Source organism: Nematostella vectensis, chromosome 10 (assembly GCF_932526225.1).
Source record: "Nematostella vectensis chromosome 10, jaNemVect1.1, whole genome shotgun sequence".
Classification (NCBI taxonomy): Eukaryota; Metazoa; Cnidaria; class Anthozoa; order Actiniaria; family Edwardsiidae; genus Nematostella; species Nematostella vectensis.
In genome coordinates this window covers 1,860,852-1,877,417 of record NC_064043.1, presented here as the reverse complement: position 1 = coordinate 1,877,417, position 16,566 = coordinate 1,860,852, and the positions used below count along the sequence as shown (strand labels likewise).

The window sequence follows — 16,566 nt, the reverse complement described above, 5'->3', positions numbered from 1 at the left end:
TTGCTTTTTCTATGGTCTTAGACCTGTTTATATCGAGAATTTCCACCCAAACTTATTCAGGAATTATCGTATGACCAGAGAACTTCAAGCTGTTTACACAACACAACACTGTAATTTAAAAGAGTTAAATAATGTAATGCATAAAAATGGAAATTGTGTGGATAGCGGAGGGAATGTATTTTAAGTTTAAAAATCTGATACAACGCTAAAATAACAAATTCGATACATCATTTAGTAAATAAAAGACATTTTATTGTATATTAACGCCTGTTCTACATACACATTATTGGGCTATTCCTTGCACATTTTTTTTGCACAAGGATTCAATGACACTTGCAGTGCGTCGACGGGCAATTCCCAAGGGCGCAGTTGCTCGCACACCACGCATCCATCTTAGCATGGCCAGCCCATGCTCCAGTAGCGACGCAATTCCCACTTGTGCCCCCTCCCCCCGGGGCAGTAGTTGGTGGGCGTGGGGCGGCTGTGGTGACGGGTGGGGGGTCCTGGGTGGTGCCTGGTGACGGAGGGATGGGTGCGGCTGTAGTAGCGCTGGGGGGGTCTGTAGCAGGTGGGAGGGTCTGTGGAGGGGCGGTGGCTGGTGGGAAAGTGGGCTGTACCCCGTCGGTCAGGTAATTCTTGACTGCGCTAATCAGAGGGTATTTTCCTTGTCCGCAGTGCTCACCGCTAAAGTCGTCCAGATCGATGGCCCAGAACATGACACCACGTAGCTGGTTCTTCTTCACCACGTTGTCGATCTTGTAAACGAGACTATTTGGGTCGTCAAAGCCGATCCAGTCCTTGCCCTTGTAACCATACGGTGCGTTGGCTTTGTTCTTGTGGACTACGGTGAGTCCCCTCTTGCAGATCTCGTAGTAGGCGAGGAATCCCTCGGCGACGGTGTACTTGCCCTTGGGCGTGTATTGGTAATCTCGGGCGGAGTCCAGTCCGTTTGTTGCAGGGCTCGACAGACCGAATGCACGCCCATAAGTGGCCAGGCCAAGCACGATCTTGTTAGCCGGCATTCCCTTCCTGATTCCAGGTTTTTCCCATGTGTCTCTATTGTTCATCCAGTACCAAATTGCGAATGGCAGCGTCAACTTGTCCCCGTCCGGACCCATGGCAGTGTGGTGTCCGGTCTTGTATTCCCACGTGCCGTGGAGGTCATACGTCATTAGATTAATCCAGTCCAGCGGTTCAGCGATATCGGCGATATCATAGGCGCCCTTGATGGTCCAGAGTCCCGCAGCAACTGCTGCTGTCAAGAGCATGCGCTCTTTGCCTGATGCCTTCGCCTCAGCCTCAAACGCCTCTCTCAGCTCACGGCAAAGTAAAGTGAATCTTCCCTTGTCGCTCTTAGGAGATCCTCCGCGCATTCCGGGGTATTCCCAGTCCAGATCCAGTCCGTCAAACCCAAACTTCCTCAGGACATCTATGCAAGATTTGACGAAGATCGAACGCTTTTCTTTCGTCGCGACCATCTTTGAGAAAGGACTGTTCTTCTCTTCATGAACCCAGCCCCCCACGGCTATCTGGGTCTTGAGTTTCGGGTTGATCTTCTTCAACGCGTTGATTCGCTGGTAAAGCTCATGGTCATTTTCCTCGTAGATGTCTAGCTTGTGTGTGGTCTGATTGACTTTTGCAAACGAGAAAAGGATATGTGTGCACAGGAATGGGTCGATATCCTCGGGCCAGAAGGTGCCCCCCTTAGGTCTGTACTGGGACCAGTTGGTGTAGTAGCACCCGCGAACGTACTCGGACGCAGTGACAGACAGGGCGCAGCCTAGAACGGCTAGCAGTAGCAACGACTTCATCTTCAAATGAGTCACCGAATGAGTCACCGCACAGTTCACGATTTCTTAAATGTTCCACCGCAAGCTCTGTATTCACAGGTGCATGGAGAGGTGTTTTGTCAATCAAAGGATGTCACTCAAAAGTCGGGAAGGTGTATAAATAAGCCACATTTACACAGCAGATGTGCGGCGAAACAGGCGCACAACAATATCTTGTAGTTGTCAGGTTGTGCTAACAGTGAATAGTGTCAAGCGTAGACTACCTGACAGATAAAACTAGGTGGCGCTGTTTGCTCAGCAAGCGAGTTGCTGTTTGCAGAGCTGTAGCAGGCCTCGAAATATCGGGGGGGGGGGGGGGGGGGAGAGTGGCACCATACGGGGGGTACCATAACATACAAAAAGTATTGGGGGCACAACCATTCCCTTACTGGCCATTTCGGTATAAGTAGTGCCCCACCCCCTTGCTACGGCCCTGTGCCCCACCCCCTTGCTACGGCCCTGTGCCCCACCCCCTTGCTACGGCCCTGTGCCCCACCCCCTTGCTACGGCCCTGTGCCCCACCCCCTTGCTACGGCCCTGTGCCCCACCCCCTTGCTACGGCCCTGTGCCCCACCCCCTTGCTACGGCCCTGTGCCCCACCCCCTTCCTACGGCCCTGTGCCCCACCCCCTTGCTACGGCCCTGTGCCCCACCCCCTTGCTACGGCCCTGTGCCCCACCCCCTTGCTACGGCCCTGGTTTGGACTGAGGGCGTGTCGTTGCAGGCTTGTGAACATCTTTAAACATGGAATAATTACAAAAAAAATATCTCAAGTTGTCTGACTCTCTTTTTGTTTTGCTTTTTGATTATGTATGATACAGTAAAAACGCGCGTGTAAATTTTTTTTCAAGTTTGGCAAAACAGGTTCTTATACTTTTGGGCTACTTACTAACAATTGAGGCAAAATAGGTTCTTAGATTAGGTTCTTATTTTTTTTTCCAAGTTACTTACAATCAGTAGTAGGATTCATAATACCGGATTGTCACTGAATACTTAGTCATTTTGCTATAGAGATATCCTACTATATGAATGTTGTATCTGTAACCTTATCTTAATGGACCAGCAAAATGTTTAGCAAATTTATATTTTAAAGCCCCTTAATTTGTTTCATTTTTAGAGTAACCCATCATATGAGCCTATAGGTTTTAGATCACTAGGTTCTTTCACGCGGGTTTTATTGTACTTATGCTCTCTTGAATACATTCGTTCAGTTTGCAGAAGAAACTTAATTAAGCACTTTTTTAGAGAGGTTGAAATTGCGATATTTCTGAAATAAACATTTTTCAAATTAATGCAATTATTGCAAAATAATTAATTTCGCTAACAACATGCATATGGTATTTTGAGGAAACGAAATAAGAGATTGGGAGCCCTATGGTAAGTAGGAGACTGGGTCGAGGATAATACCAGCGCCATTTTGAAACAGCTCAATTCAACATGTGAGTAGATTTTCTCAATAAATTCAATGATCTTAAATGTAAATGTTGATATGGTGGTATTTCCGTATTATTGTAGGGCTGAATACTGGAAATCACAGCCCAAGAAATTTTGTGATTTCTGCAAATGTTGGATAACGGACAATAAACCAGTAAGGGAAACCGTCTACTTTAGAAATTGCTCTGACGTTTTCTTCTTATTGCGCTTCATTTCACTTATTAAGAATGATTATTTTTCTGTTATTCATGTTCTGAATATTCCAGAGTGTTGAATTTCATGAAAGAGGGAAAAAGCATCAAGAAAATGTCCAACTCAAGATCACAGCTGTAAGTATTACTCTTGTCTTATGTACTCTAAATTACTATATCACAATCTTTGTCAAATTCACATGTGGCTTCTTGGTAACTGTTATAGATAAGGTGCTTCATGTTCACTATAGGTCCGCAAGAAAGGAATACAATCTCTCAAGAAGGATCAAGAATTCCAGCATGATATGGCCGCCATAGAAGCTGTGAGTTCATTTCACATATAGGCTCTTATGGTTAGGACAGGGAAATATAGAGGATGGACAGCATGCATCAGAACGTGATGGAACTATTCCACACCTTTAAAGCTCATGTAAATTGTAAAATGCAATCCTAGCATACTAATTGGCTAGCTTTTTACAACTTTGTCTAGGTGTTTATTGTAGTACTAGTAAATTGTTGTTCTCAAAGATGAGCTTTTCGTGTATTTTGAAAATTATCTTGCATGTGTCAGGCATATGGAGTCTAGAGTACTGAAACCCCAACCTACATGACAGACATTTTCATTTGTATGTCCCAGGCTGTGCAGCCACTGTCTTGTTTATAGCCAAATTATTTTCTGTTTAATATGATAGCAGTAGTAACAATATCATGCTGTAGTACTGCATAGTTGAATACATATCACAATTGCTATTTTCTCACCCAGGCAGCACTTGCAGCCTATAAGAAAGATCTTGGAATAGAAGATACAGAGGAGGAGAAACCATCGAAGGCAAAACCTGATCATCAATCTGAGAAACGGCCTCAGTTTGACGTCAGGGGTGCCGTCAATAGGGAACCAGCATCTCATGGCCCCCCAGCATCTCATGACCCCCCAGCATCTCATGACCCCCCAGCATCTCATGACCCCCCAGCATCTCATGGCCCCCCAGCATCTTCTAGTAGTTCTAGTGAGTTGTGTTTGTTTGGGTATTATAATCATGTTATGATGAAGATACTTTTTGTAAGTAGACATTCATTTGTAAATGGTAGTATTTTTATGCCTAGGCTGTTCAATAGTATACAATGGATCTCAGCCAGTGGTGCATTGCACCCACTCCTGGGCTGTCAGTCAGTCACCTGAGGGATATTATTACTACTACAATTCACAGACACAAGGTATGTGTCACAACACTTCAAAAACACAGGTTATGTGTCACTGCAGGATATTATTACTACTACAATTCACAGACACAAGGTATGTGTCACAACACTTCAAAAACACAGGTTATGTGTCACTGCAGGGTATTATTACTACTACAATTCACAGACACAAGGTATGTGTCACATCACTTCACAAACACAGGTTATGTGTCACTGCAGGATATTATTACTACTACAATTCACAGACACAAGGTATGTGTCACAACACTTCACAAACACAGGTTATGTGTCACTGCAGGATATTATTACTACTACAATTCACAGACACAAGGTATGTGTCACAACACTTCACAAAACACAGGTTATTTGTCACTGCAGGATATTATTACTACTACAATTCACAGACACAAGGTATGTGTCACAACACTTCAAAAACACAGGTTATGTGTCACTGCAGGATATTATTACTACTACAATTCACAGACACAAGGTATGTGTCACAACACTTCACAAACACAGGTTATGTGTCACTGCAGGATATTATTACTACTACAGTTCACAGGCAGAATGTACTGTATCTGTCACGCTGACAGATAGCTGGATGTAGGTGCAAGTAGAGCTTAACGCTAAGCTAGGGGCAGGCGGATACTCCGGATACCAGAGGAAACAAGCTTCACTCGTTGCAGAACGAACAAATAATAACTGAGCAAACAAGTGAAGCTTGGAGCCTCTTGTAGCCAGGATAGGGGTGGGCAAAGATGGTGTACTATAAAGTATTATTGTTACCTAGCTTTTTTTCAGCTTCCCAGTGGGAAGTGCCAAATTGCTTACAGCCAGAAGAAAGGTAAGTCATAACAATTCCTTGAGTTTAGTATTATAAACTCATGCAGATGTAATATCATATGGTTTTAGTATAGTACACAGATATAATGTGCATTTTTTTTCTAGCAATGATTCAAGTGGGGGAAAAAAAGATGCAGTATCTAAAAGTCAGGTAACGTACATATATCAACAACACATGTCAATTATATTGTTTTACTAAATTTAGATGACCAATTTGTGATAGGTCCAGGGTAACTGAATTAGTTGCTGGACACTCATAGTAATTATGTCTACGCAGGATTTAGAAGGTGAAGCATCAAGCAAAGAGCCTACAGTAGCCAAACCCTCACCTTACGGCTCCTGGACGACAGTACGAGTCATAGAGCCTCCACAGACAACTCCTCAGAGGTAACATTAAAAAAAAAAAAAAAAACTAACAGTGGTAAAAGGTGTTTTTGGAAAAAAAAAAACAGTTATGCCTATATGCACTGTGATCATTGTTGTGTACATGTCATCTGATTATTCTCCAGAAATAGACCTGAAAAACTAACAACCAAAAGAAACCTATGGTTTAACAATAGCGCTACAACGCGACCGTGTCACCGACAATAGGCCTTTTGTTTTCAAAACATAGCCTACCTTAAAATGACGCGGATCGAAATAGTGTAAAACGCTAGATAGCCAATCACCGACTAGTCACTTCAATTAAAGATTCGTCCGACCTCTGATATATAAACGGGCCCGTGACTTCATGTCTCAATCCGCTAATCGAGCATACTTTACGAAGTCCTCATTAGCAACCTAGCGAAAAACAACTGACGAAGGTCTCTTCATTAAGAGTCCGAAACCGGTCTTGTAAACGCTATAACCGCCCGCCGATTTTTCATCAAACGATGACATCGAAAGGCACCTTAGACGAGATGAGCGAGCCCTCTCTCAGAAAAAGCCAGATTTAGCCAAAGTGCACTTTGAATTCTACGAGTTACAGTGGCGATTCTCGGCAGCCTCAAATCTTCCTGTTTGATTTTAAGAAATCTATTAAAACAGGAGTGAGCTGCACTGCAGATATGTCCTAAATAACTCTAAGAAACTTTACATGCACAAAGAAAGCGCTTATGTCAGGTCGAGCAACGCTCCTATAGATGTGAAACATTAAAGAACGACAAATCCCACCACAAAGACATATATGTCACCTAAGGTTTTTGTCACCTCATAAACCACGTCTAGCGTATATCGTCCTCCGTAGATCCATTTCTGCGGCATATGACGCTCAAGCAAAAGTGTAATCTCAAAGACACTACGCACTTTATTTACTTCATCAGAAGTCTATAAAAGGGCGAAAGATTCATTGATTTAAATATCTTTGATGTCCATAGCTTACTGAAACTTTTCAGTACACGCATTCTCTCCTCTTGCCACCCTCTTAGTTATAAGAAGGGTGTGTCTAGGAAGATGGCCTAGGTCCGTTGAGAACAAATTCCTCACTTGCCACCTTCTAAGCCGAAATCCGCAACTTATTCTAGATACGGTTACGCGATTTCACAACATACATAACGGCGAGTGTTGAATTCACGGACAGGCAAAATGCGTTTTGAGGCAAACATGGCATCTAATAAACGAATCTAAAAAAATTTTGTCATGAGGTTCCACCCGGCTAAACAGAATCTTCTGAAGATTCTTATAAAAAACTGGCAACTTATCACGGATCTCAGCCTCATACGGCTAGAATCTTTAATGAACCTATAGTCTCTTATAGAAAGGAGAAACCGCTTATAGACTTTTAAGTCAGAGCCACAATCTCCCATAAAGGACTAGGTATCAAAGCAGATTTATTTGCAATTGTGGCGGGTGTGGCTGTTGGCAATATTACACAACTGACTTGCTTAGACTACGGTCTTAAACTCCACGGCCCCCGTAACGCGAAAGCCTTTCGAGGATTCACCCACAATTGATCTAGGTAGCCGGACTTTTTTGTACCAGTCCACATACCAATATAAATTTGCAGACAAGTCGACAAGTCCTAAATAACTCTAAGAAAAAAAAACAGTTATGCCTATATGCACTGTGATCATTGTTGTGTACATGTCATCTGATTATTCTCCAGAAATAGACCTGAAAAACTAACAACCAAAAGAAACCCATTCCTGGTCTGTGAAATCCCCCAAAACTTCAGATGTTTTGAGGACCCAAGCCACTGATTTTTCCTGAGGCTGGTTTCTTTCCACTCCACCCCCTATGATGACACCACTGAATATTTTGATTGTGTGTGATGCCTTGCTTATTATCTTTTTGTGGTTTTCTTGCAGTGATACAGTCAAAGAAGACCAGGAACAAACAGAAGATTCCGAAGATCCTGAGGAAACAGCTAAGAAAACTGAAAAGAAATTCCGAGAAAAGCAAACCCCGGTCCTTCGCATGGGTACAAGTAGTGATGCCGATGTGGTTGCCTTCAAAAAAAGAAAACTAAATTCAGAAAGGAAAAGAAATATCAGAACAACAAAGTTCGATAATTGACATGGTGTGTCACCAGACTAAGCCCCATTCGCGCCCGGACGCCATCCCATAATCCACTGCCAGTCTCACTTACAGTGCGTAGGGTCACGTGCGTAGGGTCACGTGCGAGACTACGGTCTCCTCAAATTGCTCACGAAACTGAGCCAATCAAGGCGCGAGGAAAATACTATTTAACAAAACTCCTGCAAAGGAATTGTTTCAGTATAGCCTCCTCCGCAGGCGTCTAAACCGCTTTTTCATTCGCTAAAAACAGCTAAACAGCTTTTTGCTAGCGGGGTTCCTGTGGCGAGACATTTTCCGCCCGTCCCTCCCCGTTCCGCGCGCGCTCTTTCGGGTTCGGTCGGCGTGCTTTGCTGTCTTGCTGTTTTCTTGTGTTGTCTTGCAAATAGAGATGCCTGCGTAGGAGGCTCGTTTCAGTATACTATACAATATGATAAAAACATAACCTTGCAAACTGTGTCATTTTCGCTAACATCTTGCGTGATTTGCTGTACCGTGTTTTGACATGATTTGGCTGGTGATTGATTGTCACACGGTGGCGAGAAAATGGATAACGCTTAGGTCCGCGGGTAGACTACAAATATAACCAAAGCCTTATTATTTTATATTATTATTTTATCGACACCATAAAATACATGAATTCTTTCTTGTATGTGACTATTTGCTAGAGCCGAGTCAGGAGGTCGAAGGGATATATGGATGCCTTATTTTAAGTGACTCGTATACTAGCTCTACTGTATTGGTTGTGCTTATGTGCTGTTAAAGCATCTTGCTACAGGTTCTTGCTCGTCAATTGCCTCAAAGCAGTGCAAATAAACACGAAAGTGCTAGAACGACCCCATTGGAACCTAGGTAACCATAACGACCGATGACCTCTAGGAATACATATGGACAGACACGGGCGACGAGGAAACGGGCGGCGATGGTGAAAACACGCGGCTAGCCAGTTCACTCCAGGTCAGAGGAAAAGGCCTGGTTGAGCTATTTCTTAACGCATGCGTATATGGTCTTGCCATGCAGTTTGGTGACATCAAGCACGCCAAGATCTGCAAAAACCCGAAAAACAAATAAATCAGCCGTCACTTAAGACAACTCAATCTTTACACAATTAACAATGCACTCACAACCAAGTCAATCAAACAGTACATTGGAGCCAGAAATAACTCGAGTACCTGAGTCGCACTTGGACGATTCGCACAAGACAAGCTTCCTGTCCCTAAGGCCGAATACACACTTGACCTGGGAACAAAGGATGCGAGACTCATTATGCTATCAACACTAAGGCCGAATACACACTTGACCTGGAACAAATGGTGCGAGACTCAATATGTTATCAACCCTAAGGCCGAATACACACTTGACCTGGAACAAATGGTGCGAGACTCAATATGTTATCAACACTAAGGCCGAATACACACTTGACCTGGAAAAAAGGGTGCGAGACTCATTATGCTATCAACACTAAGGCCGAATACACACTTGACCTGGAACAAAGGGTGCGAGACTCATTATGCTATCAACACTAAGGCCGAATACACACTTGACCTGGAACAAAGGGTGCGAGACTCATTATGCTATCAACACTATTAATCCTTAGACAGAATACACATGATCTGAAACAGGCTGCGTGAAACTCAATATCCTACAAGCCCCTTCTTAATAGTATACAGAAAAACCTATGCCCATACGTAGAAATGCTTTCCATACTACTGGTTACTAACAATTGTTCAAAACCTTCAACCATACGTACCTGGTGCAGAAGCTGATCACGTGAGAGAATGAACTCGCCCCGGGGATTCTCCAACAGCACGGTAGCGCACTGTCCCCGGGACCCACAGGCTGGGGACACGCCCACTAACTGCACGTTTACAAACCGACACACCGGGGAGGGCACGGTCGGCTTGTCGGCAGGTATAGGGGCTTTGCTTTGAGTCACGTGACCATTGACCTAAGGAGAGAAAAGTCGAGGTAAGATCAAGCTAAGGTGATAGCATTGTCACTTTCTGGTAACGCAACGGTCATTTTCTGGTCACGCAAAGATCACTTTCTGGTCACGCAACGGACACTGTCTAATCACGACACAAACACTGTCTAGTCACTGTAATGGTAACAGTCTGGTCAGGCGTGACGGTGTCGTCACTGAACAGTCACGCTGTGGTCACAAGACCACGCTTTGTATTGTTGGTCACGTGGACAAGGGACTGTCACGCCGTGGACATGTTATGGTCACGCCACCATGGAATACTCACGGTGGGTGCGCTGTACGGTCTTGTGTTTGTGTCACTCACCATCGACTGCGCTGAGAACACCGTGAAGGGTTTGCCTGGTGCACATTCTTCCTGGACCTTTGCATCTCCCTCGCTCGATGGCTTAATCTCCAAGTGAACCAGCTAATAAACAACCACAAAAATTCAATTAAATAAACGCAACATCAAATGACAGGTTGATTGTTGGTTTATAAATAACCGCAGTATCAACATTCAAGCGGCAAGAACATCAAGCTAATATTAGGGAACGAGTGCCATGCCAAGAGACTTATCGGGAAATCAAACGGTTTAAATATGGCTCCATTTTAATTCTGTGCATTGTCTCCATTTTCGTGCGTTCTGTGACAAGCTTTTTCAACCATTAGTGAAGTGAATGACAGCTTTTGTTGTCTCCCCTTGAGTTCGTTGTGTGACAGTTCGGTTTGTTTGCGTCCCTTTTATTGCATAGTGTGGCAGGCTTTTTGACTCCCTTTGAGTGTGTTGTCGGACAGGCGTTTTGACTCCCTTTGAGTGTGTTGTGTGACAGGCGTTTTGACTCCCTTTGAGTGTGTTGTGTGACAGGCGTTTTGACTCCCTTTGAGTGTGTTGTCTGACAGGCGTTTTGACTCCCTTTGAGTGTGTTGTCTGACAGGCGTTTTGACTCCCTTTGAGTGTGTTGTGTGACAGGCGTTTTGACTCCCTTTGAGTGTGTTGTGTGACAGGCGTTTTGACTCCCTTTGAGTGTGTTGTCTGACAGGCGTTTTGACTCCCTTTGAGTGTGTTGTCTGACAGGCGTTTTGACCCCCTTAGAGTGCGTTGTCGGACAGGCTTTTACTCCCTTAGAGTGCGTTGTGTGACAGGCTTTCTGTTCTATTAGTGGAGTGTTTCGTTGCGATGCTTACATCGAGTGCTTTCTTGAGATAACCTTCATTCTCCCTCAGAACTTCCAGCTCGTTGAACGGTACCGTCGTGTCCATCGCAGATGGTCCGTCCCGCTCCACATTACTCTACAAACAAAACACGTCACATACAAATGTAGCAAGTCCACTTTTCTCTCTCTAAAACAAGCTTTAAACCTTCAGAGCACACTGAACAAAACACTACAAATATAAATATAGCAAGTCCACTTTTCTCTCTCTAAAACAAGCTTTAAACCTTCAGAGCACACTGAACAAAACACTACAAATATAAATATAGCAAGTCCACTTTTCTCTCTCTAAAAAAAGCTTTAAACCTTCAGAGCAGACTGAACAAAACACTACAAATATAAATATAGCAAGTCCACTTTTCTCTCTCTAAAACAAGCTTTAAACCTTCAGAGCACAATGAACAAAACACGACAAACATAAATACAGCAAGTCCACTTTTCTCTCTCTGAAATAAGCTTTAAACCTTCAGAGCACACTGAACAAAACACGACAAACATGAATATAGCAAGTCCACTTTTCTCTCTGAAATAAGCTCTGAATTTCCACAGCCCAATCACACCACGATTAAGTCATCGAAAGCCACACAGGGAGAGTATAGCGGAACCTAAACTTTATTGGAAGTGGCAAACTGGTTTCCCTGGGGGGAGGGGGCAGTAGTAGGTACCAAAAGACTTTAATACTACTAAGCTAGCTTTACAGCGCGCTATTCCCTGATTGGCTAAACCTTTTTATGTCACATAACACAAGTGCAAGCTTACCCTGACCAACTGAACCCCGATTGGTTAAACCATCACGGTGAAGGGCGTGACGCACGCACCCTGACATACTGAGCCCTGATTGGTTAAATTGTCACGGTGAAGAGCGTGACGCACTTACCCTGACATACTGCACGAAGGGCATCAGTTTCTTCGTGTACTTCTTGACCTCGGCAGCGTCTTTCAGAGAATTCATAATGATGCGGTTATCAGGAAACGCCCCACCGTTGCTATGGTAAAGCTGCTTGAGTGTTGTCAAGGTGACGTGTTGCCAAGGAGGGAACGAACTGGCGACGTATACCAGACCAAGGGTGGGTTTAGCGGGAGGCGGTGCGTCCTTTTGCTAATAAAATAAATAAACACCATCTTTATACCGAGCCAAGATGTTTACTTAAATTCGTACAAAAGAATCCAATATCGCAAAAAGAAGTGAACGATTAAAATATTGAAAAATATACCATACCACTCGAGTATCAAAAATATAACATTAGTTATATGGTATATATCGCGCCCGCCGCAATGCTAACAGTGCTGTATCTAGTGATAAATCAACAAATATTAATACGTTTATTGTTCTGATAAAATACAACGGACTATTTGTAGTACTAACTGTACTACTAACACTGGCCATCTGGATACACTATTTCATTGTTTATGCTCTCGGTCGGCAGAACTATACTCTGAGTCACATGGTTTGATCGAGGGCCATACTTCTTGCTTGACATTTGATAGCATTTATTGTGTGTTGTGTGACGGTTTCTTGTGTATTGCGTGACATTAGATAGCATGTATTGTGTGACGGTTTGTTATGTACTGCGTGACATAAGATGGCATGTATTGCGTGTTGTGTGACGGTTTTTTGTGTATTGCGTGACAGTCGTACCTTTTTGCCCTTGGGCGCGAGAAGGTTCTTGATGCGAAGGCGGAACTCGTGAGTGCTGCTCGTCAGGTACACAGCAGACTTGAGTAAAGTCTCATCTACGTCACCAGCTACGGGCCAATCAGCATTCAGAATGCTGCCGCTCTTTTTCAACCAATAAACAAAAGGAATTATTGCCCAGCAAAATGACAACAATCATATCAGGGGTTGTATCTGATTGTGTTGACTGCGGTACCATCAATTTTTTTTTTTCAATGACTGCACTTTATTTATTCTGATTCCTTGTAACCAATTTGATCCCCAAAAAAGTGCTGTCCATCACCATTGGAAAACACACTTTTTCAGCCCATGATTTAGTTGAATAAAATGCAGAGTAACTACTATAATTAGACGGAAGACTCCTGTCTTACAGGGGCCGTGTTATAGTTTGTCTAATGGTTTGTCTAAAGTTCTTTACGTAGACTCGAAGATACACAAAAATCAAAGTCAATTAAAATATGAGAAAACTCCCACCTTTCCGATGACTTTCCAAATGTCCTCACAAAGATGGGGACAGATCGGTGAAAGCAGAAGGGTCTGTACCTATGACAGCAAGAAGACAATGAAGAGCGAAGGGGTGGGGGGGATGTACCTATGACAGCAAGAAGAGAATGAAGAGCGAAGGGGTGGGGGGGATGTACCTATGACGGCATGAAGAGAATGAAGAGCGAAGGGGTGGGGGGATGTACCTATGACAGCATGAAGAGAATGAAGAGCGAAGGGGTGGGGGGGATGTACCTATGACAGCAAGAAGACAATGAAGAGCGAAGGGGTGGGGGGGATGTACCTATGACAGCAAGAAGAGCGAAGGGGTGGGGGGGATGTACCTATGACAGCAAGAAGACAATGAAGAGCGAAGGGGTGGGGGGGGGTAATAGGAAATCATACCATCGCAAGGCGCATGTTATCATATCTCTACAGAAAAAGCTGAACAAGAGGTCGTGGTCTATACCTACGTGGTTCTATTACCTATATAAACGTGAACACGCGGTCTTCGCCATTCAGGGCAGGGCGTTACTTCTATTAACACGGGGTCCACGCCATTCAGGTCAGGGTCTATGTCATTACTTCTATTAACACGCGGTCCACGCCATTCAGGGCAGGGTATATGTCATTACTTCTATTAACATGCGGTCCTCGCCATTCAGGGCAGGGCATTACTTCTATTAACACGAGGTCCACGCCATTCAGGGCAGGGTATATATCATTACTTCTATTAACACGGGGTCCACGCCATTCAGGGCATGTTCTATATCATTACTTCTATTAACACGCGGTCCTCGCCATTCAGGGTCTATGTCATTACTACTATAAACCTGAGCACGCGGTCCTCGCCGCTTAGGGCAAAGTCTATATCATTACTTCTATTAACACGGGGTCCACGCCATTCAGGACAGGGTCTATGCCATTACCTCTATAAACCGGAACACTAGGTCGCGGTGCATTCCGTTGAGGCACATCTCTCGGTACTTGTCACGTGACGCTTGGAGCTCGTAGAAGCCTGTCTTGACCGCGTCACGGTACGTCATCTGCTCGTAGTTTAACTCTGTCTGACGAATCGCCTGATTGATCTCACTGCGGAGGGATTCAAATCACTTGAGCCTAGGTAGCTCCGTGGAACACACGCAAGACACGCGAATACTTTTATCTCACACAGAAAAAACTATCCGAATTATATCGCTCGTTTTGCTCATACAACTAAAAGTATTCTAGTTTCAACATTCCGGTGTCTGAGTATTTAGTCATGTTTACACATGGTATACATATGGCGCGGTTCTTGAGTTGAGCAGCATAGAGAGAAATATGAGCAGAGCTTATTAAGACAGAGGCGCACTTGGTAGGGGGGGGTAGGGTGGGGTCACAAGAGTTGGGACGGGTAAATGGGACGGGGCAGACCTTTCGAACACCCTATCCTCATATGAAGTCTTTGGTCCTGTCCGCAGCTGGTCTTTGGAGGCGATCATTTCCTGCAAAGCCAAATAAAAACATTATCACATTAAAATCCGTCAAGCCGACTAGCGAAACGTATAGTTTTGTAGGCTATGAAACCCTATGCAAACGAGATTTTAATCTCAGTTGTGAATTTAATAAATCCTACCTTAAGCCCTACCTTATCCATTCGCGAGTCCTACCCTTATCCATTCGCGAGTCCTACCCTTATCCATTCGTGAGTCCTACCCTTATCCATTCGTGAGTCCTACCCTTATCCATCCGCGAGTCCTACCCTTATCCATTCGCGAGTCCTACCCTTATCCATTCGTGAGCCCTACCATTATCCATTCGTGAGTCCTACCCTTATCCATTCGTGAGTCCTACCCTTATCCTATCGTGAGATCTATCCTTATCCACTCGTAAGCCCTACCTTATCCATTCGTGAGTCCTACCCTTATCCATCCGCGAGTCCTACCCTTATCCATTCGCGAGTCCTACCCTTATCGATTCGTAAGTCCTACCCTTATCCATTCGTGAGTCCTACCCTTATCCATCCGCCAGTCCTACCCTTATCCATTCGCGAGTCCTACCCTTATCCATTCGTGAGCCCTACCATTATCCATTCGTGAGTCCTACCCTTATCCATTCGCGAGTCCTACCCTTATCCATTCGCGAGTCCTACCCTTATCCTATCGTGAGATCTATCCTTATCCATTCGTGAGTCCTACCCTTATCGATTCGTGAGTCCTACCCTTATCGTGAGTCCTACCCTTATCCATCCGCCAGTCCTACCCTTATCCATTCGCGAGTCCTACCCTTATCCATTCGTGAGCCCTACCATTATCCATTCGTGAGTCCTACCCTTATCCATTCGCGAGTCCTACCCTTATCCATTCGCGAGTCCTACCCTTATCCTATCGTGAGATCTATCCTTATCCATTCGTGAGTCCTACCCTTATCGATTCGTGAGTCCTACCCTTATCCATTCGTGAGTCCTACCCTTATCCATCCGCGAGTCCTACCCTTATCCATTCGCGAGTCCTACCCTTATCCATTCGTGAGCCCTACCATTATCCATTCGTGAGTCCTACCCTTATCCACTCGTGAGTCCTACCCTTATCCATTCGCGAGTCCTACCCTTATCCATTCGCGAGTCCTACCCTTATCCTATCGTGAGATCTATCCTTATCCACTCGTGAGTCCTACCCTTATCCATTCGCGAGTCCTACCCTTGTCGATTCGTGAGTCCTACCCTTATCCATTCGTGAGTCCTACCCTTATCCATCCGTGAGTCCTACCCTTATCCATTCGCGAGTCCTACCCTTATCCATTCGTGAGCCCTACCATTATCCATTCGTGAGTCCTACCCTTATCCTATCGTGAGATCTATCCTTATCCACTCGTGAGTCCTACCCTTTTCCATTCGTGAGCCCTACCCTTATCCATTCGCGAGTCCTACCCTTATCCTATCGTGAGATCTATCCTTATCCACTCGTGAGTCCTACCCTTATCCATTCGCGAGTCCTACCCTTATCGATTCGTGAGTCCTACCCTTATCCATTCGTGAGTCCTACCCTTATCCATCCGCGAGTCCTACCCTTATCCATTCGCGAGTCCTACCCTTATCCATTCGTGAGCCCTACCATTATCCATTCGTGAGTCCTACCCTTATCCATTCGCGAGTCCTACCCTTATCCATTCGTGAGCCCTACCATTATCCATTCGTGAGTCCTACCCTTATCCATTCGTGAGTCCTACCCTTATCCTATCGTGAGATCTATCCTTATCCACTCGTG

General features: G+C 44.6%; 3 protein-coding genes across 5 annotated transcripts in view; 1 reads left to right on the top strand and 2 right to left on the bottom strand.

The window, feature by feature from the left end:
- Positions 1–230: 230 nt before the first annotated feature.
- Positions 231–1,816, bottom strand: LOC5512168 (chitinase-3-like protein 1). Its single transcript, XM_032381575.2, has one exon. The coding sequence runs from the start codon at positions 1,809–1,811 to the stop codon at positions 324–326; it is 1,488 nt and encodes a 495-aa protein (XP_032237466.2). The 5' UTR covers positions 1,812–1,816; the 3' UTR covers positions 231–323.
- A 1,385-nt stretch (positions 1,817–3,201) lies between these two features.
- Positions 3,202–8,639, top strand: LOC5512192 (WW domain-binding protein 4). The gene is made up of 10 exons (XM_048733368.1): positions 3,202–3,267; positions 3,344–3,416; positions 3,529–3,591; positions 3,705–3,776; positions 4,217–4,460; positions 4,558–4,668; positions 5,455–5,497; positions 5,602–5,647; positions 5,774–5,883; positions 7,782–8,639. Coding segments are annotated over exons 1-10 (972 nt in total). The 5' UTR covers positions 3,202–3,265; the 3' UTR covers positions 7,990–8,639.
- The window catches only part of LOC5512164 (leucine--tRNA ligase, cytoplasmic), a 55,814-nt gene continuing 47,834 nt past the window's right edge, over positions 8,587–16,566 (bottom strand). Inside the window, exons 26-35 of one of the 3 annotated variants that reach the window (XM_048733365.1) lie at positions 14,735–14,805; positions 14,251–14,413; positions 13,313–13,381; positions 12,803–12,943; positions 12,041–12,262; positions 11,138–11,242; positions 10,278–10,379; positions 9,740–9,937; positions 9,162–9,228; positions 8,587–9,035 (exon numbers count right to left, since the gene is read on the bottom strand). In XM_048733365.1, the coding sequence (XP_048589322.1) occupies positions 8,971–9,035; positions 9,162–9,228; positions 9,740–9,937; positions 10,278–10,379; positions 11,138–11,242; positions 12,041–12,262; positions 12,803–12,943; positions 13,313–13,381; positions 14,251–14,413; positions 14,735–14,805 (1,203 nt within the window). In that variant the 3' untranslated portion in view covers positions 8,587–8,970. The other 2 variants (XM_048733367.1, XM_048733366.1) reach the window with 2 other exon arrangements.

Excerpts from the sequence above, each read along its gene's own strand:
- LOC5512168 (XM_032381575.2), bottom strand. The coding sequence starts at position 1,811 with ATGAAGTCGTTGCTACTGCTAGCCGTTCTAGGCTGCGCCCTGTCTGTC.
- LOC5512192 (XM_048733368.1), top strand. Across the intron at positions 3,592-3,704 it reads TCCAACTCAAGATCACAGCT|GTCCGCAAGAAAGGAATACA; the intron begins GTAAGTATTACT and ends TGTTCACTATAG. Across the intron at positions 3,777-4,216 it reads ATATGGCCGCCATAGAAGCT|GCAGCACTTGCAGCCTATAA; the intron begins GTGAGTTCATTT and ends TTTCTCACCCAG.